Source organism: Rhinolophus ferrumequinum, chromosome 9 (assembly GCF_004115265.2).
Source record: "Rhinolophus ferrumequinum isolate MPI-CBG mRhiFer1 chromosome 9, mRhiFer1_v1.p, whole genome shotgun sequence".
Taxonomy (NCBI): Eukaryota; Metazoa; Chordata; class Mammalia; order Chiroptera; family Rhinolophidae; genus Rhinolophus; species Rhinolophus ferrumequinum.
In genome coordinates this window covers 69,027,403-69,054,902 of record NC_046292.1, presented here as the reverse complement: position 1 = coordinate 69,054,902, position 27,500 = coordinate 69,027,403, and the positions used below count along the sequence as shown (strand labels likewise).

The 27,500-nt window shown below is 36.6% G+C and overlaps 1 protein-coding gene across 1 annotated transcript in view; it reads left to right on the top strand.

The window, feature by feature from the left end:
* The window catches only part of HFM1 (helicase for meiosis 1), a 133,210-nt gene that overhangs the window by 4,769 nt on the left and 100,941 nt on the right, over positions 1 to 27,500 (top strand). The window contains exon 2 of the mRNA XM_033114766.1: positions 26,542 to 26,638. Coding sequence (XP_032970657.1) covers positions 26,568 to 26,638 — 71 coding nt within the window. The 5' untranslated portion in view covers positions 26,542 to 26,567. The remainder of the gene's footprint in view (positions 1 to 26,541; positions 26,639 to 27,500) is intronic.

Below are 27,500 nucleotides of genomic sequence, written 5' to 3'. Positions count from 1 at the left end.
TACCTCAACTCCAGGCTTTCTAGGTATTTTATACTACAATATGCTGCATTAGACAAGGAAACAAAACCAAGAAGAATATCATTGCTTTTCTCCTGAGACAATCTTAAAAGGAACCTATAAAAAGTTGAGCAAGGCATAGTTGTTGGAAGTTGCTCTTGATTTTAGGAAATGGAGTGTCTATTATTTATAAAAACATAAGCAACTTATGAACGTTTCTAATATGAAAATAAATGCAAGGCAACTATCTTTATAAGAAGGAAGATACTTTCATAATCAATGTGAGATGATTAAATATATTAATCAAGCTGATTAAATAAATTATATAACCATAATATAATTATGTTGAAGTGAAACAGAAGACAGTATGCTAAAACAAAAAGAATTGAAGTGCACACATAACACATTTAGGCACAACCCCCTAAAGTTTCTCTTAATGAAAGTTTGGGGCTGTAGATCTTTGACCATATGAGAGATTCTTAACTTTTAGAAATGGAGACTATTGTTCTTACTTGAAACCAAAAGAGTAATGGAATTAAAAAGCGCAGGCTTTGCCATAGCTATCTCTCAGTACAGAGACAAATGTGAAATATGAAATACATTTTAAAATGAAAGAAACTTGTTTAGATCACAAGTTTTAACAAGGAACGTGCTTGCAAAAGTTCAGAAGGTGTAAGTACACTGTGGATGACGTTAGTTACATTTTAGATTTACCAGTGATTATTTTGATGGCTTTCTTATATGAAAATCATAAGTCGTATTATTTTTTTCTTTTTCTGTGAAATTATAGTAAAGACTTGATCAATTAAACAGTCATTTACCCCTCTCTGTGCCAGGAACTATACTATGAATATGACACAATGCCTTCAAGGGACAGATATGTTAGCAAATGATAACAGCACAGTATGGGGTGCTACAAGCTAGCCTAGAAGGATGTACAGGCTCTATGAGAACATACAGGAGGGAAAGCCCCTTAACTCAGGGAGGTGGAGTAGGGTGAGGAATACGAAGGCAAAGTAGAGGAAGGCTTCCCAGAAGGAGGGATGAATACTAAAGAGAACAGAATATTGAAGAGAAATTATTTACCAGTAAGATAATTGAGGGAGAAAAGGGCATTCACCTAGAGGACTCGATACATGTAAGAGTTTGGGCCTTTAGCTCTCACAGCAGGTATGAAGAGTAACAAGTAATTAATATGGCTGAGGTATGGAAGATCTGTACTGAGAGATCAGTGATCGATTCCACTTTGCTCTTCATTCTTCACATCTACAGTTATCAACAAGTCCCCTAGTTTATACCTCAAAAATATCTCTGGAATATGGCTAATAGCTCTAATTCCATCTCCACCACACCATCTCAATCCAAGCCACTGTCATCTCTAAGCTTATCTATTGCAATAGCTTCCTTAACAGGTGTTTCTGTTAATCTTTTAATCCCACTGAAAATGATCTTTAAAAAAAATCAGTTGGAGATACACTTTACTATGTCTCTGTTTAACGTGGCTTCTGTTTGTCCACTATTCGTGTTCTTCTTAGCATTTATCTTCACTCTATTAATTAATTAATTTATTAACTTTTCATCTGTTAGTTTCCCTCTCTAGACTTTTTAAGGAAAAGCCATGTTTGTTTATATGCCCAGTGTTTAGCAAAGAGCAGAAACAAACAAATAAATAAGAAGGAAAAGAAAGGAGAGGAATAAAAAGAAATGGATGTGATGATTAAACGTACTGTGGTTTCCTGAAGGAGATCCTGGGACAGAAAACAGGTAAAAAATAAGGAAAGCTGAACAAAGAATGGGCTTTAGTTAATAATAATGTATCAGTATTGGTTTGTTAACTGTGACAAATGTGCTATACTAATGTAAAATGTCAATAATAAGGAAAAACTGAATTTAGAGTACATGGGAACCCTTTACACTACCTTTGCAATTATTCTGTAAATTTAGAAGTATCCTAAAATTAAAAGTTTATTTTTATAAAAGAAAGGAGGAGGAAAAGTGGCAACATACAGCTGGGGTAATAGGCAGGGGTTAGCTGAGAAATTCCTCATATGTCATGCCGATAAGTTTGTATTTTTTGCTGAAATGATTAGAGTTGTATTTTAGGAAAAATGACTAACGTAAGGGTCAGCAAACTTTGTCTTAAAGGACCAGGTAGTCAGTATTTTAGAACTCTGTGTTGAATTAATTTTCTAAGACGACTGTAAAAAATTACCACAGCCTTGGTGACTTAAAATATCAAAAGTTAATTTTCTCACAGTTCTGGAGACCCAAAGTGCAAAATCAAGATAGGGGTGGTAGGGCTGTACTCCCTGCAGTGGCTCCGGGAGGGACATCCTGGTCCTTCCAGCTTCTGGGGGCTCCAGGCATTCCTTGCCTTCCTTGGCTTGTGGCCACATTACCCCAATCTCTGCCTTCATCTTCACCTCACCTCCTCTGTGTGTCTCTAATAAGGACACTTATCATTGAAATTTAGGGCCCACCTGGATAATCCAGGATGATCTCATCTCAACATCCTTTATTTAATCATGCCTGTGAGGAATTTTTTTTTTCCAGAAAACGTAACAATTCCAGGGATTTGGAGGTGGACATCTTTTTGAGGGCCATCAGTCAACCCAGTACACAGGTCATATGGTCGCTTTTGAAACTACTCAGTTCTGCAGTTGTAGCACCAAAGCAGTCCCAGACAATACGTAAGTGAACGAATGTGGCTGTGTTCCAATGTTATGCGCTGGCTTTGGCCCATGAGCCATAGTTTGCTGACTCCTGATGGCAGTGTTAAGGAAGAACTTGAAGGCAGAAAATGAAGGCAGTTAAACAAGTCAGGAGGAATTAAGGATGAGAAAGGTTTGAATAAGACAATGGCAGTAGAAGTGAAGGAGAGAGGAAGGAATTGAGAGCTAGGGATTAGAATCAACAGGATTGGGTGATAGACTAGAGGGAAGGGATCATTAAAGTTCATTACAGAGGTGTAAATCATTATTTCACCTAATAGATGAATACTTTTGGCTTTTCAAAGGAAAGACTTGAGACTTTTCTACTTTCATTACTTGGAAAATATTACTTTTATGAAGGCAAATTGTGTAAGCCATACAGACGAGTAGTAAAAAACAGAAAAGCTCAAAATGTTAAGAGATTTTACTATGCATCCATAGCTACAGTATGGGACACTTTTTTTTTTTAATTAAATTTTATTGGTGTGACAATGGTTAGTAAAGTTACATAGGTTTCAGGTGTACAATTCTGTAATACATCATCTATATCACATCGTGTGTTCACCACCCAGAATCAGTTCTCCTTCCATCACCATATATTTGATCCCCTTTACCCTCATCGACCCCCCCCCCGACCCCTTACCTCTGGTAACCACTAAACTATTGTGTGTCTATGAGTTTTTGTTTCTGTGTTTGTCTTGTTCATTCGTTGCTTTCAGTTTTTATCCCACATATCAGTGAAACCATATGGTTCTCGACTTTTTCTTTCTGACTTATTTTGTTTAGCATAATAATCTCAAGATCCATCCATGTTGTCATTTTCTCGACTTTTTCTTTCTGACTTTTGTTTAGCATAATAATCTCAAGATCCATCCATGTTGTCACAAATGGAACTATTCATCTTTTCTTATGGCAGAATGGTATTCCATTGTGTATATATACCACATCTTCTTTATCTACTCATCTATCAAAGGGCACTTTGTTGTTTCCATGTCTTGGCCACTGTAAATAAAACTGCAATGAACATCGGAGCACATATATTTTAAGGATAAATGTTTCAGATTTTTTGGGTAAATACCCAGGAGAGGGATTGCTGCATCATATGGTAATTCTATTCTTAATGTTTTGAGGAACCTCCACACTGCCTTCCATAGTGGCTGCACCAATCTGCATTCCCACCAACAAGGTATGAGAGTTCCTTTTTCTCCACAGCCTCTTCAACATTTGTTATTAGTATGGGACACTTTGAAGTCAGAGAAGACATAATTAGCCAGTTGGTTTATTAGAAGGAACAAAGCAGTATTAGGAAGAATGTCTGCTCCCATTAAACACCACAGTGTACAAATAGTCCCTCCCATCATGCAGAGTTGGATAGTTGAGCTTATTAATTATAATTAATATTTATACATCTATTTATAGTTTACAAAGTTTTGACATGATACATGATAACATTTTATACTCACAACAGTTCTGAAGTAGAGGGCAGGTATTATTGTACCTGGAGTGAAGTTCAGTGACATTTTCAAGGTCACACAGACAACAATGCTGGTTTCTTCATTCAAAATTCCCTAAATATTGGACTATATCCTTTTCACTCTCCCTGAGTTTGCATCAGAGAGCTGTGACAGTGTGTGGCCGTTGTAGCCGGGGTGGTGAGCATGACCAGAAAGATAAAAATGAGATTAATGAGGTTCTTAACTAGGCAGTTGGGGTGGCCTTCCAGCTGTCTTTGGAAGGCAGATGGCCAAAAAGAAAATGCAGCCTTGAGAGCAAAAGCAGAACACAGCATGGGCAGGGATGAGGAAAGAAACTGGACCCAGAGCAGTGTTACAAAAATTATGGAGTGCAAAGAGATAAAGCAGCAATGTCATGAATGTAATCCAAAGAAGTGAGTGCCAAATTTACCACTGCACCAGTTACTTGCAGAGTTTCTTAGCAATGTAGCCTCCTGAGTTCCAATTTAGAAGGGTCTTCTGATTCACCCAATCTGGGATAAGAGCCCCTTTCTACTCAAGGAAATCTGGTAGAGAATGTTCACCAAATAATCCAGAGGATAAAGCAGAAGGAAACATGTAGAGAGATTTTTGATATTAGGATAACAAAGTGTTGCCAATATAATAACTCCTATTTTTAAGAAAGAGGGAGTCTAGGCCTCTTTTAGAAAATAACTTAATAATTTTTGGACACCTGCCTTGCACACGGCACCAGGCCAGGTACTGGTAGTATAACAGTGAATAAGAAATTAAGAGAAACTTGGTCCTTGTACTCAGAGAACTTATATTCTAGATGGGAGATTGATATCAAATAATTATATAGTATTGTGAAATAATAATTATGATTATATGATAGTATGTAGGTAAATCCTAAATATAGAGAAGTACGGAATGTCGTTAGAGGGGACACATGACAGGGGAGCCTGGCCCAGTCTGGAGATCAGGAAAGATTCCCCTGAGGAAATGGTATGTGATTTCAAATCTGATGAATAAGTTGGGCAGACCAAGGAAAGGGGGACAGGAGAATAAAAAAGGCATCTCAATAGAACATTAACTACTTCAAAAATATTTACTGAGAACTTATAACGTGCCAGGTATTCTTCTAGGTTCTGAGATGGAGCAGTAAACAAAATGGACAAAGTTCCTGCTCTCATACAGCATATATCCCAATTCGTAAGACAAAGAAAATTTAAAAATAAATTAATAGATAGTAAGTAATCTGATAATAACAATATTGTAAGATTTCTGTCTCTTCAAATCAATCTATTGATTCAATATAGTGCTAATCAAAATCCTAGCAGGATTTTTTTGTGTGGAATTTTACAAACCAATTCTTAAATTTATATAGAAACATATACAAAAAGAAAGTCTTAAAGAAGAATAAAGTTGGAAAACTTTTATTACCAAACACAAAGATTATTCTAAAGTGATAATTAAGACAGTATGGTATTGTCATAGGATAGACAAATAGCCAATGGAACAGAATAGAGTTCAAAAATAAACTCACACTTCAAATATAGCAAAGGTGTCACTGCAGTGCAGTGCAGTGGGGAAAAGCATGCTCTTTCAACAAATAGTGTCAGGTGAATTGAATATCCATATAGAAAATCAATACACAAAAATCAGTTTTTGTGCAAACTAAAGTAATAACATTCCTAAAAGATAAAATAGGAGAATATCTTTATGAATTTGAAACAGGCCAAGATTTCTTAAACCAGACACTAACCAAAATGGGCAATACTGATAAATTGAACAGCATTAAAATGAAGAACTTCTGTTTATCTAAAGACACTATGAAGCGAATGAAAAGGCAAGTCACAGAGTGGGAGAAAATATTTGCAATATATGTAGCTGACAAAAGATTCATATCTGGACTATATAAAGAATACATACAAATTAGGGAAAAAAGGGGGACATAAAAACCTGAGATAGGCATTTCACCCATGCAAAAAACAAAGACTATATAAATGGCCAATAAATATATAAAAAGATGCTCAGACTCCTTAGTAATAAGATAAATACGAATCAAAAAACCACAATGGGATAATAGTCACACTTATCAGAATAGTTGACATTTAAAAAATTAACAATATCAAGAATTAGCTAGGATGTGGAGCAATTAGAGGGGGTGAAAATTGGTACAACTACTTTGAAAGATGGCTGGTAGTATCTGCTACAACTGAACATGTGTATACTGCATGACCCAGAGATTCCACTCCTACTGTGTTTCCCCGAAAATAAGACCTAGTCAGACCATCAGCTCTAATGTGTCTTTTGGAGCAAAAATTAATATAAGACCCAGTATTATATTATATTATATTATATTATATTATATTATATTATATTATATCATATTAGGCCCAGTCTTGTATTATATGAAAATAAGACTGGGTCTTATATTAGTTTTTGTTCCAAAAGACTAATTAGAGCTGATGGTCCAGCTAGGTCTTATTTTCAGGGAAACATGGTAGTTATACACTGAACAGAGATATATTCATAAGTAAACCAAGATACATGTAGATTAAATGAATGTTCATAGCAGCACTATTTGTAATAGATCCAAAATGGAAACAACCTAAAATGTCTGTCTTAGTCTGTTCAGGCTGTTATAACAAATACCATAAACTGGATGGCTTATAAACAGCAATTGATTTCTCACAGTCTGGAGGCTGGAAAGTCCATAATCAAGGTGCTGGCATATTTGGTGTCTGGGTATGACACCTGGTTCAATGTCTATCAACAGAAAAATGCTTAACGAAATTTTGGCATATTCTTAAGATGAAATACTAGACAGCCATAAAACTCAACAAATCTACTCCATGCAACAACATGGATGAGTCTCATAAGCATAAATATTGAGCAAAAGAAGTCATATAAGAGTATCCATTATATGACTCAATATATATGAAGTTCAGGTACAGGCAAATACTGATCTATGGAAGTTACATTTAAGGAAGATAATTATTTATAACTTTATCAGGCAGTTGGTAATACAGGATGGTCACGTTGTAAAAAATGAAGTTATATACTTAGAATTTTTGTACTTTTCTGTATGTCTGTTATAGTTCAATTGAAAGATTTACTTAAAAAGAATTGAAACTGTCCTAATCTTTTTCTCTCTTCATCAGTCATTAAAACCTGAATAGCAATCTATTAAGAAAATTTGTAGTAGAAATTATTAAGGTTAAATGTTTTGTTAAAGGTGTTTAAAATTTATCTTTTGTATGATTTATTTTCACATTATTACTTGATTTAAAAGTCTCAATTAGAGAATATTCAGGTATTATTGAGGAAAAATTACTTGTTGTGTTATAGTAGGCCTTTCCCAACCCCATATCTCAGTGGCTTAAAATAACCAAAGTTTATTCTTGTTCTCATAAGTCTAATTAGATGTTTGGCAGGTGGCCTTCCACATGATGTTTCAGGGACTCAGGCTATTTCTGTCTTCTGGCTTCATTTTCCTCTGGACCTTGAGTTCTTCCTGGACCCTCTCCATCTGGCCAGCCATGGAGCAAAAACAAAGAGTATGGAGAAGGCACACTTTTAACTCTCTTGGCCACAAAAGGACACATGCCTTCTAATTGTATAATGGGATGTAGTCATTTGGTCCTATAAAATGTAATGGGGCTAGGAAATGAAGTCAGCTCTGTGCTGAGGAAGAGCAAACAAATTTAGTGAGCCTGCAGTCATCTCTGACATACCTGGAACCCAAGACAGACCCTAAGGTCACTACAGAAGTGCTCAGAACCGAGATGCCCACCAATAGCCAATTGGATAAAGAAATTGTGGTACATTTACGTATATAATGGAGTATTACTCTGCCATAAAAGAATGAAATTTTACCATTTGCACAACATAGATAGACCTAAAGGATATTATGCTAAGTGAAATAAATCAGACTGAGAAAGACAAATACCGTATGATTTCACTTATATGTGGACTCTAAAGAACAGAATAAGGGAGCAAACAAAATAGAAATAGACTCATAGATACAGAGAACAAACTGATGGTTGCTAGATGGGAGGAGGGTTGAGAGACGGGTGAGAAAGGTGAAGGGATTAGGAAGTACAAATTGGTAGTCACAAAATGGTCATGGGGATATCAAACACAATACGGGGAATGTAATCAATAACGTTGTAAGACTGTATATGGTGTCAGATGGGTATTGGACTTATCGGGGGGATCACTTCATAGGTAATATAAATGCCTAACCCTGTGCTGTACACCTGAAACTAATATAAAATAATATTGAATGTCAATAAAATTTACAAACACACACATACACACACACACACACACACACACACACGCACACACAGAGCGTGCCAAAAAAAATGTATATACATTTTAAGAAAGGAAGACTGTATTAAAATTGTTATACTCAATATATGCCAATAACAAAAGATGAATACAAGTCATGTTTGACTTCTGCAAATACAAGAAGTGATCAAAGTGGTTACCATCAACGTCCAGACACTTCTGATTAAGGCAAACTACTGCTTGAGCAACATTGACCAAAGTGTCCATTTATGTACATTTTTTTGGCACCCCTGGTATATCACAGGATGTAAAGTACAGCATAGGCAATAAAGTCACTGATATTGTAATAATAGCTGTGTACGATGTCAGAGGGGTAGTAGACTTGGTGGGGTTATCACTTTGTGAGGGGTGTAACTGTCTAATCTTATTGGTTTTGTACACCCTGAAACTGATTTTTAAAAAGTGCTCAGAAAGGATTGGAGGAATGGAAATTCTAACAGGAAGAGTTACAATTATGGCATCTTAATTAAGAATTCTATTATATTCAAAAGATGTAAAAAAGAAATTGGAAAAAGAAAGGTCCCTTTCATGATTTGAGAGAAAGGTTATTGTGAGGGAGGTATTAATTAGAAGAAAAATGAATGGAGACATTACTGCCATTGGAGAAAGATGTATGAAAGTTAATTATTTGAAACAGACTATGGGAAGTTAGTCAATTCATGAGATATTGTACAGGTCAGTGAGCCTAAGTCAAGACAGACAAGACAACGAGACAAGGCAGGCAGGACTATGTAATATTTAGCATTCTTTTGCTCTCAAGAGTCAGGTAAGCCAAGAACAGGCTGCAAACTTAATCAAGAGAGTTTAATTCTCACAGGGAAAGCTATAACTTACAGCCACCTCCTATGCCCCTGGTATTGGGACCTGCACTTAATGGTAATAACATTATACAGTAATGGGGAAAACGAGTGTAGAAAACAGTAATTAGACTCTGATGTGAATAGTACCTTCTGGAGTTGTTCAAAATGATGCTCCTGAGCCTCTGCGCTCACTTTGGGAGAAGTCTGGGAAGAAGTTGGGTAGGTTTGTGCCTACAGACAAAGAATGAGATCAGGAGGGAAAGAATGTGAGTAATTTTAAGATGGTTAATTTTAGCCTTCTCATTATGAGAGCTTCTAGGACTTCTAGGAAACATATCTATTATTTCTTATGTTGACTGTGGTCAAAGTTACTATACATAATATCTTCTATCTACAGAGCTCCACTGTCCAATCAACAGACATAGCTACCTGGAAGGAATCTCGCACTTGGAATGACAAGTGCTCTTTCTTCTGGTCCACTGTGTAAAAGGGCACGGGGCAGAACAGTTGTATAATCTGCTGGTTAGACTATTTTCCCTGCCTGTACAACACTTAGAAGAGTTGAGACCAAACCCAGGGTATGTTAGTTAGGTAAGGCTAACCTGCTGAAATAGACATCTAACAATTTAGTTTCTTAAAGGAGGTAGAGTTTATTCCTCTCTCTCATAATAGTCTGCTGTGAGTGTTCCAGGTTGCAGACAGCCCTACTGGTTGTGATCATTTAAGGACTCATGTTTCATCCATCATATTGTGCTTTCACCCTGGGCATTATTGTCAACAGCAGGTCAAAACTGGGTCATATTTGTTCTAACTGGTGGGAAGAGAGTATATATCTTAAGGTCTGATTCAGAAGTGACACATTTCACTTGTATCACCTTTTATTGGCAGGAGCTCAGTCATGTGGCTACGCTTAACTGTAAGTGAGAGTCACATATGTTGTCCCTAGCTAGATAGACCAGTTATAACTTTGTTTGTATGGAAGATAGGAAAAATGAATTTTGGTAGGCATCTAGCAGTATCCATCCAGGGGAGAATACAGTGAATAAAACAGGACAGTAAAATTATTTTACACATATTATTAAAACAACATAAAGGTAGACTTTATTCATATTAGAGTTGTTTATACCATTTGTTGTAAAATATTCTCAAATTCTGAAACTTACAATTTTTTTAAACTATTGATATTCACTGCACTTTCAGAGAAGTTTAATTCCCAGTTCTGACTTACCTTTAACCAAGATTCCAAAATCTATATCTTTAGACTTCTGTCCCCTCTCTTCCAAAGTCAAGTTGTTAATGATAAATAAGCAAACACATTAAATGTTAGGAAAGGCATAAGTTACTATTTTAAAAAAATGAAGGTAGAAGTTTCTTCTAAGAGTGCAATCATGGGGCAATCATCCTGAAAATTTTGTTTTGAAAGTCCATACTATATATTTAAAGTGTAGAATTGTTAGTACAGAATGTGAGGTTTTTGTGATTTAGAGTACAGAGAGTGACTACTGAAAAATAATCTTACTTTCTGGTTTTGGGTTGTCACTAACTATATCCTAAGAAAATTTCATACAAATCTTGGTGTATGCAAGTAAAATGTTGGGCCCAACATTTTACTAATATATAAAATTTAAAATGGTAAGTCCTGGTTTGCTTCTGGTATGGAGAATTGAGTAGCTAACAAACTAGTCCACTCATGAATAACAGTGGTAAAACTCTGGACAAAATACAGAAAACCATGACTCCCTAAGGATTCTAGAGACTGAACAAAGGCAGACAAATTTTTAAGGCAAACTTGGGCTAGAACAAACTTCCCTATTTATTTATACCCAGTTTTATTCAGATATAATTGACATATGACAATATGTAAGTTATATAACATATAATATTGTATAAATTATAAAACATGTTGATTTGATAAATTTATATATTGCAAAATGATTACCACTATACATTAGCTAACACCTCCATCTTGTCATATAATTACCATTCCCTTTTTGTTGTGAAAAAATTTAAGCTCTATTCTCTTAGGAACATTTATATGATACAATATTATTAGCTATAACCACCATGCTATACATTAGATCCTCAGAACTTGTTAATTTCATAACTGGACTAAACCTCCCCCCCTTTTTTAAAATTTTGATGTTTTGTTCCAAGGCCCATGCTGTCACAGTGGAGGCAGGTGGCATAGAGAATGTATATTGTAATACCTAAAGCAACCACTTAAAAAATGTTAGGAGGTATAGCTTAAAAGCCAAAGGACAAATTAAAATAAATATCTAAAAATATTTAAATAATCTGAAAGAAGCTAGGAAATGGAGGAGTAGAGAGAAACAAAAATTGAAATGACAAACTGAATATTAATAAAATAGTAGACCTAAATACAACCATATCAATAATCACATTAAATGTAAACAGACTAAATATTTCAGTAAAGAAAGAAAGATAATCTGAATGGGTCAAAAAGCAAACCTAACCATCTGCTGACTACCAAAGATATACTTTAAATATAAAGATACACTTAACAGATAAATATGCATATAAGATTAAAATATAGACATATACATTAATGGAAATAAAGAGTCCATAAATAGAATCATATGTAAATGGTCAATTGTTTTTCAGCAAAATGCCCAAGGCAATTTAATGGGGAAAGAAAAAAATCAACAAAAACTGCTAGAAAAACTGGATATCCAAGGACAAAAAAATAGATCCTTACTTCATATAATATCCCAAATTTACTCAAATACATTGTAGACTTAAATGTAAAAGCTAAAACTGTAAAACTATTAGAAAATAAAATAGAAAATCTTTGCCGACTTGGAGTTGGCAAAGATTTCTCCAAAAGGACACAAAAGGCATGATCATAAAAGAAAATTTAAAAATTGAACTTTATCAAAATGAAATAGTTTCTCTTTGAAAGACACTATTAAGAAAATGAAGTGGGCCAGCCCGGTGGCTCTGGTGGTTTGAGCGCCATGCTGAGGTTGCTGGTTCGATTCCCACATGGGCCAGTGAGCTGTGCCCTCTACAGCTAAGATTGTGAACAACAACTCTCCTTGGAGCTGGGCTGCTGTTTGCAACTGGAAGTTGGCGTGAGCTGCCTTGGGGGGAGGGGAGGACAAGGCTCAAAAAATACCAGCATGGGCCAGGGAGCTGTGTCCTACACAACTAGTTTGAGAAACAATGGCTTGAACCGGAGTGGCGCGGGGGGGGCGGGGGGGGGGGGGGGGGGGGTGGAAGAAAGGGGAAAAAATGAAAAACAAAAAGAAAGTAAATGAATAAGTAAATGAAGAGGCAAATGACAGAATGGGAAAAATATTCTCTAACATATCTGACAAAGGACTGACTGGTAATTCAGAATAGATAAAGATTTCTTCAACTCAACAATAAGAAGACTAACAACTCAATAACATTTCATAAAATATACCCCTTTTGTGTACATGAAAATATGCTCAACTTCATTAATTATCAGGGAAATACAAATCAAAACTATAACAAGATGTCATTATATCCATTAGAAAGGGTAAAATGAAAAAGACTGATAATAACCAGTGCTGATAAGGATGTAGATTAACTGGAACTCTCATACACTCACTGCTGGTGGGGATGTAAAATGGTACAACCACTTTGGAAAACAATATGAAACTTTCTTAAAAAGTTAAACATACATCAACCAACAAATTTATTATTTCTGCTCTTAGGTATATACCCAAGAGAAATGAAGACACATGTCCATATAAACACTTTTACACAAATGTTCATAGCAGCTTTAGTCACAATAATCTAAAATTGTAAACAACCTCAATGTTTATCAACTGTTGAATGGATAAACAGAATGTGGTGTGTGTATATATACAATGGAATACTACTCAGCAAATAAAGGGAATGAACCATCAATATACATAATAGAGATGAATCTGAAAATCATTAGGCTGAGTAAAAGAAACAAGACACAACAAAGTATGTGATGTATGATTCCTTTTAGATAAATTGCAAACTACTCCCTAATGATAAAAAGCAGAGCAGTGGTTACCTGTGGCCAGGAAAAGAGGGAAGGATTTACTATAAAGGGAAGGAAGAATTTGGGGATGCTGAAAATGTTCTGTATTTTTAAAAAATATGGTAATTTTGCAGATGTATATAACTATCATAACTCATGGGATTGTGTAAGTTAAATTGATGCCTTTTATTGTACATAAATTATTTATCAGCACATTTGATAAGAAAAATTGAGAAGGCCTTTTTTGTATTGTTCTTCATAACTGAAATCTATTTCTTGGTCAGTAACGACCCTAATTTTGTGATTCTTGTTCTGCCCTCTGAAACCATGCCTATAATTGCATGAATAAATTATTTGTTCTACTACAAGAGTCCCTCAAATATTTGAAAAAAACTAGCATATTCTCTTAGTCTTTTCTTCTCCATATTATATACTACCTCTCCTGAACTCCCCACCCCCTAAACCTTTTTTTAAGATATTTTTTAGGTCCTAGGCTATTAACCTTCCCGTTTCCCCACCTTTGAACACATTTTAGTTTGTCAATTTTTTTAGTTTGCCAGATGGGAGGGGGTTAGGGGTATGGGTGAAAAAAGGGAAGGGATTGAGAAGTACAAATTGGTTGTTACAAAGTAGTTATGGGGATGTAGGGTATAGCATAAGGAATATAGTCAATAATATTGTAATAACTCTGTATGGTGTCAGAGGTACTAGATTTGTTGTGGTGATAGATGGGAGGGGGTTGGTGGGCAGAGTGAAAAAAGGTGAAAGGATTAAGAAGTACAAAATTGGGGGTGGCTGGTTAGCTCAGTTGGTTAGAGTGTGTTGCTACTAACACCAAGGCTGCCAGTTTGATCCCCACATGGACCACTTTGAGCTGAGCCCTCCTTAAAAAAATAAAATAAATAAAAAAGGAAGGAAAAGAAGTACCAATTGGTAGTTACAAAACAGTCATGGGGATGTAAGGTAAACAATAGGGAATATAGTTAATAATATGGTAATAACTATGTATAGTGCCAGGTGAGTATTAGACTAGTCGGGGGGGGGCTTACTTCTTAAATTATATGAATGTCTAACCACTATGTTGTACACCTGAAATCAATATCAAATAATATTGAAAAATTAAAAGATGTGGTGTTGTCACACAGCAGCCTAGCCGACTGTCCTCCTGTGTCTTTCCTTGAAGAAAGAAGAGTCTGTGAGACTGTGCCTTTTTGGGACTTTGTTTTATCATGATGTTTACACCTCATGTCTCTCTGTCTGGTCCCAAAAGATAGTTTGCAGCCAATGACGGTATAATTCCCCACGGTGAGGGGTGCGGGGGGACAACTCAAGCCAGGCGGAACCGTGTGGGGACCCGCAATGAGCTGCCTGGAAAATCTGGAAGGGGCCTTGCCTCCCCTTCCCCCCTGCTGAGAAAAGCCACTACTGACTCTGGCTTCCTCTCTCACCTGATTGTGAGAGAAGTCATGAGAGTGATAAAGATCAGCTCTCTCCGCTTAGCTCAACAGAAGAGTTCAACATGAGAGACTTATCCCCGGGGAGGTGCATACCTCACCTAAGTCATCATAGGGCTTTCTGCTCTGGCTGCTAGTGGACAGGGATAATTGGTTTGATTCACTTTTGTGACATGATGGATGAGTCTCACAGACCGTGTAAAAAACAATACCACTCCTTGTATGATTATCAATAAAAGCCACCAGTTGGCCTGATTCTGCGCTCGAGTCCTTAAATGACTGTGAGACACTTTGGCCCTCTGAGATTTTACTGCATTAAGTCTCTGTTTCTTTCTTTCTTAAAAACTTAACCTAATGCCTCCCCTTCTCGTTCCCTCACTGCCTGTGTTGGCGCTGGACGTGACAGTGGGGTAGGGTGAAGGGGAATTAAAGGTTCAAATTTCCAGGTATAAAATAAGTCGGACCTGCAATGTACAACATGGGGAATATAGCCAATAACATTGTGATAACATAGTACAGTGTCAGATGGTTGCTGGACTTATTATAGTGATCTCCTTTAGGTATATAAATGTTGAACAGCTATGGTGAAGCCCTGAAACTCATATAATATTGTATGTTAGCTACATTTTTAATAAAAATCTTTTTTTCCCTTTCTTCCGCCTCTCCCCCCCACTCCAGTTCAAGCCGTTGTTTCTCAGTCTAGTTGTGTGGGACACCACTCCCCGGCCTATAAGGCAGTCAGCCGCCGGTCGTTGGTTGGCCACCAGTGACCTCTGCATCAGGAGCATGGCACTCCAACCACCTGAGCCACCGGGCCAGGCCCAGTAAAAATCTTTTAAAAGAGGAAATATAAATCAACTGAGACATTCTGCTTATAAATGACCAAGGCTACAAAACCAACATTTTGTGACTTGAAAAGAATTGTGTAGTTCTTTTTTTTTTTTAATTAGATTTGTGTTTGGAAGGGTATACATTTTTCTATTTGTATGCGGATCAATGACTCTTAACTTCTGATGTTATACATTTTTCAGTCATGTACTTTAAATCATGCAAGTTTGTGACTTGCTATGCAGGCTCTGTGAGTTCGAAAAACTCAAAACATATGGCAGGTCAGATGTTAGGTGGGAAGAAATAAAAAATTTAAAATTTCAGAGCTGTTTAGAATATGCTTTGCTATATATATATATATATATATATATATATATATATATATATATATATATTTTATGTGATTTGTGTATATGAATATGCTGGGAAAGATGCCCTTGGGAATGAAGTCTAAGGAAAGATATATCTTCTTTATACTTTAAGTCCGCTATAGGTAACAGCAGATGTTGCAAATAAAATGGGAATCTTCAAAGCCAGAGATTTAAAAATACACTTTTAAAAAACTGCAACATTTAAATAAATAGTAACACCAAAAATATCAGTAAACAACTGCTCAAGGGAAATAGTATAGTTTTTAGAAAGAGCTACGGACCAGGAATAAGGTAATGTCAGCAAAATTATTATACTATATTAGAAATCAAATACTAGGATATTTCCTGACTTGGGGAAATTTTCAGCTAAATTGTGAGTGTTACTTTTATCCAGAAAAAAACATCGTAATTCTCCATATTATTTCCCATAGCTTACAAAATAATTTATTTAAAACTTCCCCAAGTGACTTGTGATACAAAGCATTCTGCTAGAAAAGAAAAGAAGTTTGCTACTGGCCATTCACCCACTCCTACACATGTAGATGGAAGAGAAAGTGTGAACACTGGCTGTGGGGTTTGGCAGGATTCTTTTTAGAGTTAATGCTGTAATTTTTTCTTAGGATAGCATATTTTAAGTGTTCTGTTAATTGAAGAACACATAAAATAGGTGAATAAAATTCCTAATGTTCAACAACTTGCAATTTGATAGCCCTTTTATTCCACAGTTACCTGAAAAAGTTCTAACAATATACATTAACTTGCTTCACTTTCATACTAACCACTCTCTTATCTTACTTATTTTTTCGTAGGCTTTTAGGATTTTTACTTCCCTCCCAATCTCCATGTATTAATTCTTAAGTCCACAATCTTCACATTTTGGAGTGCATTCCTGGCCAGAATGCTTTCACCTGGACTTGCTTTAACCCACACTACTCACTTTACTAATGGAGAGACAATATTCCTTCTGCTTAAATATGTAACTTATTCTTTATCCATTTGGTCCAACTCTATTCTCCTGCCCTCCCCATGACGCACACATACAATCAATCCATCTACTCTCTCACCCCCTCACTCAGACATGCACACCCACCATTTGTACAACTTCCTATTTTCCTCATCCATTAAATTAAAAAAAAAATGTTTGTAAACTGTAGAGTGCTATATGCATTTTGTTGTGACACTGGTGTTTCATCTGAGTTAGACAAAGCAGGGAGCAATTCAGGTAACTCTTTCCCCACAAAAGACAACAAAACAAATTATTACTCTGAAACCATGCCCCTTAATTGTTGGAATCTCAGCTTTGCTTCTGACACCCCCCCACCTAACCATCCCTCCGATTTCCAGCTGACAATTGGAGGAAGGGGCTTTATCAACTCTCCCTGGCTTTAGCAATCAGTCCTATTAACTATCATAAGTAGCATATACTTTTATAAGCCAGGCTTACTTTCCTGGCTGATTTCACAGCTCCAGACTGATTTCATAGCTTCCTAATTTAGGGCTGCTCATATCACTGCCTGTGCCTCAACAATGTGTTGTTCTGAGGCCAGCAAATCTCTTCCAAGGCAGGTCTTCTCACTATGGAAGGCTTAGTGGGGCCAGGCCCTGGGAATGATTTAGGAGCATCGCTAAGCTGCCTCTACTCCACAGCCAGGTCCCTGAAGCTTCCCTTGCTGCTTCTTGCTGAGTCTGCTGTTCCCTAGATGCAAATCTTAGGATGCCTAGGGCTGGGGGTAAAGGGTGCCCTAACCTTAGCACTGATCTACTTTTATTCCTTATGCATGTCTTGTGTTTACAAGGCCTGGCCGGAGCCATGAACAGCTAAAATTTCCAGAGAACGTCTTCAAATTTAGTACGTTCCCTTCTCTGGTGATTATTAATGTGGCAGCTATTGTGAGAAAACTGATATCTCTTTTTCTCTTTGTGGTGGCTTCTGACTTTGGGCAGACATGGATACAGCACTCCTAGCTGTTCCAGGGATCGTCAAAAATATTATAATATATGCTATTATATGCACTGCCCTCTGTCAATGCTTTGACATATATATCTATATCTATATCTATATCTATATCTAATCTATATCTATATATATATATATATATTTTTTTTTTTAAGGAAGGCGCAGCTCACGGTGGCCCATGCGGGGATCCAACTGGCAACCTTGGTGCTAACAGCACCACACTCTAACCAACTGATCTAACCGGACACCCTCACTTTGACATATTTGAACATGAGATAACTCATGCTTAAATGCATCCTAACTCAACATATATCACAAATGAATAATTATCTGTCAGTTGCAATAGCATCTCTCACCACTCCTTCCCTTTCCTGGAAAGGATTTTAGGCAGATGCATTATACTTGTTTCTTCATGGTGTTTCTTATTTTCATTATTCTGTCCATACACTGATCTACCCAGTATCTTAACTGGTTATTTGTAACATTGAAAATCTCTTTATTAAGTATAAAATTATATTACTTATAGAAATTATCTTATTTCTAAATAATATATAAACAATATTAATTAATCTTTGATCAGATTACTGCAAGATCTTGCCAATTATTTCTTTGTCTTTAAGTAAAAAATGAAACCAAGAATGCCTGTTCTTTAAATCTATTTTATACTCTGATTCCTGACATTTAAATATCTTTTAAAATGCCTGTCAGTGGCTTTTAAAATTCCTTTACATAATTTTGCTAATATGATGTATTCCATGTTTCATAAGACAGTCTTATATAAGAATTTACAAGATTCTGTATGCCAAAATCTTGATTATAATAGGTAAAGTATTCCACATTCAGATACTAACCTCCTAAAGGAATGTGTTAATTCCTATTTACACAGGGACTTAATAATAACAGCAGAAGAATTGGTAAGAATGACTAAACCTAGTATAACTCTGTAAGGAGAAGTGCGTACAATTTGTTACATAAATCTAAATACAATTACCATAGAGAAAATACTCTGGGGACCAGTCTCCATTTACTCCTTCTGAAAACTGGTATTAATTTTTAATTAGAAATAATTCTATTCCAGTGTGGAATACTGCTCTTTGCCCCAAAGTTTCTGTTCTGGGATTTTTGAGTCTTACTTCAGGATTTCTGTCACCATATTTTAGACTCTACTTACGTAACTACACAAAAAAAGCAGCCATTGAATACTGAATCTTTATTAACTGATTTCTATGGAAAGCTATACTCTTTGTAGTAATACGCTCTGGCCAAGTGTGGCTGTGGGGTGCTTTGGTTCTAAGTCTAATTGGAGCATCCTGTCAGGCAGTCCCATTAGAATGAACACTCTTGGCTTTGAAGAACGGAAGATACTTTAAATTCATTTTGGCAAGAGCAGTCAATTTCTGCCTGAAAAACAAACAGATCTCTCGAAATGTAGGTACAAATCTCTTCTGCATTACCATTAAACATACTCCATAGCAGTGGAACTCAAGGGATTACTCAGAAATTTATGCCTTTTATTTTTCTGGTTACATAGACACTTACTAAATTTTTCCCTAAAGAAAAATTCTCTTTTGATTTTCATTCATTCATCTTTATGCTATTTAACCATCTACTAAATGCATAGATAACACTGAACTCTTCCACTTAGAATTGCATATAACTTTCTAAATTTTTCTTCCCTCCCAAGAATCCCATCATACCAAACTAGATCTTTTCTTCTTTTTTCTTTTCTCCTTTTCTTTTCTTTTCTCTTCTTCCTTTGCTCAGACATTAATTCTACAGAATTGATCTTACCATTTTGCTTTTTTTTTTTTTTAAAGACTTTATTGGGGAAGGGGAACAGGAGTTTATTGGGAACAGTGTGTACTTCCAGGACTTTTTTTTTCCAAGTCATGTTGTTGTCCTTTCAATCTTAGTTGTGGAAGGCGCAGCTCAGCTCCAGCTCCAGTCAGCTCCAGCTCCAGTTGCCGTTGCTAGTTGCAGGGGGCGCAGCCCACCATCCCTTGCGGGACTCCAGGAATTGAACTGACAACCTTGTGGTTGAGGGCCCACTGGCCCTTGTGGGAATCCAACCGGCAGCCTTCGGAGTTAGGAGCATGGAGCTCTAACCGACTGAGCCACCGGGCCGGCCTGCTTTTGGATCTTATCTATTTTCCCCCTAAATCTGACAACAATAGCATAAACATTTCTGGCTGTCACCCAGAGAAAAATAGTCCTGAAACTTCAACATCTCTTAGTTTCTGCTTCTATAGAGCCAGCAGCACAAATTCTTCAATATCAACTCTTCCTGATCAGAGTTTTAAAAGAGTGGATGTTAAAAAGTAGAGAAAATTTTGATTATGTTTAAGTTATGAGCCAGAACTCATGGCATCAGTTGTATTAGCAATAATCTATCTAGTTCCTGTGTTGTGAACACGTATTTTTTCCTTGCTTTTTTTTAAAATTAAATTTATTGGGGGTCACAATTAGTAAAATTACATAGGTTTTACGTGTACACTTCTATAATACATCATCTATATATCACATTGTGTGCTCACCACCCAGAGTCAGTTCTCCTTCCGTCACCATATATTTGACTCCCTTTATCCTCTTCTATCATCCCCTCCCCACTTACCCTCTGGTAACCACTAAACTGTTGTCTGTGTCTATGAGTTTTTGTTTCTTTGTTTGTTTTGTTCCTTTGTTGCTTTCAGTTTTATGTTCCACATATGACTGAAGTCATATGGTTCTCAAGTTTTTCTAACTTATTTTGCTTAGCAGAATAATCTCAAGAACCATCCATGTTGTTGTAAATAGCAGTATTTCATCTTTTCTTATGGCAGAGTAGTATTTCATTGTGTATATCTACCACATCTTTTTTATCCAATCATCTAATGAAGGACACTTTATTGTTTCCATGTCTTGGCCACCGTAAATAATGCTGCAATGAACATCAGAGTACATATATCTTTAAGGATAAATGTTTTCAGATTTTTTGGGTAGAGCCCCAGGAGAGAGATTGCTAGGTCATATGGTAATTCTATTCTTAATTTTTTGAGGAACACCCATACTGTTTTCCATAGTACCTGTACCAATTTACATTCCCACCAACAGTGTATGAGGGTTCCGTTTTCTCCACAGCCTCTCCAACACTTGTTATTGTTTGTCTTGTTAATGACAGCCATTCTAACAGGTGTAAGGTGATCTCTCATTGTGGTTTTGATTTACATGTGAACACATATCAGGTGTGATATAAAAATAAGGTAAATGTTTAAGTAAAAAAAAAATTATTACAGTTAAAGACACACTGCCATTAATCCCCCTCAAAATACCCCAACCCATTTTGAACACACTTTTCCCATCTTTCTTGCCACTTTCTGAAGCTGTTCTGGAAGTCCTCATTTGTGAGTGTCTTTACTTCATCCTCCATTATGGCAATGCTCCGTGTCACACATTGCTTCTGGTATAGCAATTTCTGTCAAATAAAAACATTATGGTGTGTCCTCATCCACCTGTTCACTGGATCTGGTACAGTGTGACTTCTGGCTGTACCCCAAAGTCAAAATGACCTTGAGAGGAAAACGTTTTGAATGGATTGAGAACATCGAGGAAACCATGACAGCGCAAATAGAGACACTCACGAAAGAAGACTTCCAGGACTGCTTCAGAAAGTGGCAAGAAGAATGGGACAAGTGTGTTTGAAGCGAGGGGGAGTATTTTGAGGGGGATTAATGGCAATGTGTCTTTTACTGTAATAAATTTTTTTAATTTAAACATTCACTGTATCTTTTGATCATACCTCATATTATTTGTCTTTCAAGCTCTTCCAGTTTTTCTGGGAACTATATTTCCACACACACTCCCTTTATTTGAAATAAGATACCTTGTTGGTCCATGAGGTACCTCAAATGAATCAAAGACCTAAACTTAAGAGCTAAAAAATAAAACTCTTGGAATAAACCGTTGGAGAGAATCTTCATGATATTGGATTTAGCAATGACTTCATGGATATGACACCAAAGTGTAGGTGACAAAAGGAAAAAAAAAATTGGACGTAATCAAAATTAAGAACTTTTGTGCATCAAGAAAGCAAAATACAACCTACCGAATGGGAGAAAATATTTGCAAGTCATATATCTGATAAGAATATTTTAAAAACTCCTACAATTCAATAAGATGAATAACACAAAAAAATTGGCGAAAGACTTGAATAGACATTTCTCCAAAGAAGATATTCAAATGGCCATTACGAGCATGAAAATATGGTCAACATCATTAGTCATTGACTGCAAATTCCCTTCACTCAAAAGACGGTCAAATCAAAACTACAATGAGATACCACTTCATATCTATGAGAACGGCTATAATTTGTAAAAAACAGAAGATAACAAGTGTTGACAAGGATGTGGAAAAACTGGAACCCTGTTGCACTATTAGTGAGAATATAAAGTCACACAGTAGCTGTGGAAAAACAATTTGGTGGTTAACTTAGAGTTACCATTTGACCCAGCAATTTCCACTCTCAGGTATCTATCCACAGAATTGAAAGCAAGGACTCCAGCAGATATTTATACACCAATGTTTATAGTAGCATAATTCACAATAGCCAAAAGATAATACTAATCTCCATCCACAGACGAATGGATAAATAAAGTGTGGTATACACATACAATAGAATATTCAGCCTTAAAACAGAATGAAATTCTGATACATGCCCCAACATGGACGAAATCTGAAAACATACTAAATGAAATTAGCCAGGCACTGAAGGGCAAATACTGTATGATTCCACTTACATGAGGTACCTAGAATAGGCAAATTCCTAGAGAGGCAAAGTAGAATAGAGAAAGTAGAAGAGGATTAAACGCTTTAATTAATGAGAACAGGCTACAAGTGTACCGCAAGCGCTATATTAAAGACTAATTATAAACTTTTGGAGAAAAAAATAAGGCGAGTTGGGGAGGGAGAAAGAAATTGGGGATCCAGGCGATCCACTGCTTGGAGCTCGCTTAGCCAGGCTGGGGGTCCTCCAGGGGCGGGTGAATAGGCGCTCGGCTCTGACGTCCCGCGGGGAAGTGAGACTTGCGTCCGGATGTCTCGTTGGGAAGGTGGGAGTTGGGGCCCAGACGGCTCGCGGGGAGGTACAGACGGGGGAAAAGGGACCCCGCGGGGAGGCGGGGAGGCGGGGACGGGCCTGTCGCCCTGGCAGTGGCTGACCTGTGAAGCCGGCTCCCAGGCGGGCGCGCTGAGTGGTAGGACAGCCGGCCCGCCCCTGGCGCGCGCGGCTCCTCCGCCACATTCCAGTCAGAAGCCGCGAGGCCTGAAGCTCCGGCGGGGCTCGCCTGGGACTGGCTGGCGACGGGCGGCCCACAGAGCTGGCCGAATCGCCTTTGGTTTTGGCGGCACCTGGAGTCCCGGTGTTTATTTCCAAATGGTTTTCGGGCCCGAGCGAGAGCGGGTGGGGCCTGCGCGTGTATCGTAGCCGCCGCCTTTGACAGAGGCGGGAACCGAGGTCTCGCGGGCGCCGTGACCCGCGCCGAAGCTCGCGTGTGGGGCCACACATCCGGCGCTTAAGGCTTGTGCCTCGAGTCTGGGATGGGCTTTCTTGGAGTGAGGGTATTCCTCAGGAATTCCACAGGCCTATTTTTGCTTCAGGCCTTGATTCGATTCCGGGCTGGAGCTTTCCGGCCCCGTTTCTCAGGGGAGGTGGTGGGGATCAGGGGTCCCGACTGTATGGACCTGTCCCTGGTGGGGACTCAGAGACTCGGGGTAGTAATTTGTTCCCACGTTTGTTCTCTTACTTTGTCAAATTCCCTGCAGTCATTCTGATGATTGTTTTTTCCAGTGAATTTTGGTCTCAGCTTCTTCACTAACTACCAATTTCTGGCAAGTCAATATTTTATAAGGGGGTTTCTGCACTCTTGAATAAGCAGTAGATTTCTGAGAGTAAAAACTGTAAGGAATAATAGTTCTGAACATTGTATACAGTAAGGATTATAGAACGTAAGAAAATGCTAAATTGCCACTAAGATAATTAGATGAGGTGCAGGTCATCTCAACAGACAACAAATTATTTAGTCACAGGAACTGAATATTTTAAAAGTGATTAGAGCAGAAGCAAACACTTAAAAATAATAGAATTTTTTTGCCATACAATTTTGTGCCACATGCTGAAACTAAAACTTTGTAAAAAATAATCTAACATGGAAACTTAGAAAATCTCACTCTAAACCTAAAATTTAAATTTAATTCAAAACCTAGCATCTCCTACAATCACACAAACTGATATAGAAATGTGACAAGGTCCCTTGTAGGGCCTGTGTTTTCAAAAATTTATTTACATAATGAAAGTGCGAAATGCATGGTGTTTTAGAACCTTCATAATTTGATTACATGAATACCAAACCAGAAAAAAAATCACATTTTAAAACTTAACATTAAAGGTTTGGGGGTAAAATTTTAAGTTGATGAAAATTATTTTTTATTTAAAATTATTTTTATAAGCTGATCATTGCTAATACATTTATTCCACAGTGAATTCTTATGGACCATCTACCATGTGCCAGGCACTGTTCTTTCTGGGTTATAGGAATATATTAGTGAGAGAAAGTCCTGGCTCAATCTAGAGGGAGAAAGAGAAACAACTAAACATATAATGCCAGTTATTAATTAATGCTATGAAGAAAAATAATGCACACTATGGGGATGGAGAATTATCAAGGGGTGTTTTCTTTAATAGGGGTGCATCAGAATATATATATGTAATGCTTTTATTCTGAAGGCAAACAATTTTTTTTATGCCAGAACTAGAAGTCAAATCATAAATTTTTTGAAAATATTTGCTATTTATATAGGAGGTTTTTCAGTTAGTTTATGAAGTAATTTTTTCTGAAACAAATATTTTTAATTTGTGGTTTTATTGTTGTCTTGCAGTTTCCTTTAGAACAAAGAATTCAAACACAGACATGGTAGCCTTAAGATTTCTACTTAAATTCTGAGGTAGCAAAGCCATGTAAAAGTAGTTTGATGAGTTTTTAATTTTGTAAACGTTTTTGTTTAAAATTATATCGTTCTCCTAAGATTAGAAAGGGAACATTTTATTTGTTACTTTTTGGATAATATACAAACATGATTAGCATTTTCATTTATACTTTATCAGGGAATTGTTTTCAAGTTCTGAAACTGTTTACTTATTGTAAAGATGTTAAAAGACCCCATTAGTGTATTTCTCAGTGACTTTCTCTGCCTCCCACCCTGTTAGCCTAGGCTTGTATTATTCATATAGTCATATTGTTTTAGACATTTATAGAATGATGCTAATTTGTTTCTATTTTACTGTTTCTTTTAGTTGGTGACTAAGTGATTAATACATTGAGAAAAATGAAGAGGGCAATTAAGTTAAACAGATGGGAGGGGGGAAACCCAATAACTAAAATAAATGAAAAACCCCACAACATAAGGTATATACAGATTTATCCCTCTTGGTAACATTTTTGTCAAGGGGCGCATGTGGAAACATTACTCTCTCCCCTACATACTCACCCCTGTGTCTCCCCACATCAGGGAGGACTCAAAATTGGAGGGACATAATCTGATTTGGTAATACGGATTTCTCCACAAGATGGCGCTCACATCGTTTCTTTGATTTTATGTTATCGTATCTATGCTAGAAAGATTTGCAGTGTATTAACTATCACAAAATAAATGGAATTGTGATTTATGTTTTATAATTTGTGCATCTGATTCATGTTTTGTTATATAGAATTTTCTCTTGTTTCAGAATTTAGAAAAAATTGGGATATGTTCATGTGCAGGGGGAAGAATTACAATGTGAAGGAAGCAATACATGTGTCTGTAGAAATAGTTCTACTGTTTCCCATCAAATTTGAGGCTGTGTTATGCCCTAGATTTTTATTATATTCCCAGGTAGCCAGTGCTGAATGTTTTTATCCTTTTGATAACATCTCTGAATGTAAAAATTATCTTTTAAAGAAGGAACATAAGCATGTTATATAATATGAACTTGGAATTTTTTTGAAAAGTGCATACATGTATAAAAAATAGAACATTCTAATGAACTCCAAATACCTATTACATAGCTTTAGCAATTACCAACTCATTGCCAATCTTGTTTCGTCAATACCCCTCTTTCTCTCCCTTTTATTTTGAAGCAAGTCCCTTCATATGTAGTACATAGTATATTGGAGACACATTCACAATAAAATGCACTATACTAACTATCGTATGAACAACAACAAAAAAAGCCTAAAAGGAGTGATTAATTCTGTCTGGGGGAAGAGGACAAATTCAGAGAAATCTTTGAAAGAGAAATGACATTTGACCTGTGCGTGAAGGATGGATAGGAATTTGTTAGGTGGAGAATGGAAGAAAACACATTCTAAACATTGGTGCAGTATGAAGAGAGAGGTCCAAGTGTGTATATGCATGAATAAGTGGAGAACAGAGAATAATGTATTTGAATATTGAGGCACTTTGGAGGAAGTTGCAGAAGATGAAGCTGCAAAGGTAGTCTGTGGTTATTCTGGGAAATTTGTGATTATAATTTACATATCCAGAAATATTTTTCTGTATCTTTGTACATAAAATGTAAACTACTTTTTCTATATTTTTTAGATTTATGATAAAGTCCAGTTTTTAACATGCTGAGATCAAATGACTCCTTGTTTTCTTTGGATAATTTGGTTTTTGAAAACCCAAATGAAGCTGAAAAGTAAGTCTGCCTTAAAGAATGATATAATTGAGTATTTTGCTTTAGAATGAGGGAAAAACAGAATGATGTTTCAGGTATATATTTGGTAAACATGGAATTCAGATATAAAGGAGTAACTAAAGTTTAACATCGTATATGTTATAATTTAAAAAATAGAGTAGAGTCTTGCTTGTTTGGCTTTCATTTATTTGCATTTCTGTTCAAATTATTTTTGAGTAAGGCAAACACTGGAAGTCATAGCGAAAGAGTAGCTCCGGACGAGGAGTACTGATGACACCTTTTGGAAACAGAAAGACCAATGTGCCAAAGACCAAGTGTGATAGGCACATTCAACGCAGGCAGGAAGTGGGAGTGGAAACAAAGACGTGACACCAAAGGAAATAAGAATGGAGAATAGATAGTCTGTTAAGTACTGGCTTTTATGACATTTCACATGTGTATTGCTCTGAATTCAAAGTTTTTCTTTCTTTCTTTTTTTTTTTAAAAGTAGTGAAAGAGCAGTTTATTAGAAGGAAAAGTACACTTCAAAGAGGTAGAAGCGGGCCTGAGCAGAAAGCAGTGGCTCAAGGGCCATTATTGGAAGAGAAAGTACACTCCAAAGGGATTGGATTGGAGCGGGCCTCACTCAGCAGAAGTGTGGTTCAAAAGGCTCAAAGGGCCAAAGGCATCATTATTAGGAGAAAAAGTACACTCCAAAGAGTTTGGAACGGGCCAAGCAAAAGAAGAGGCCCAAAAAGCCCAAAGTTTTTTTTTTATGTATTTGTTCTATTGTATTATCCTTTTTAAATGAAGCATTGAGTAAATTGTATTATTTATCACTTCATTTATTCTTTCTTTCATTCAAATATTAATTCAAGTATTG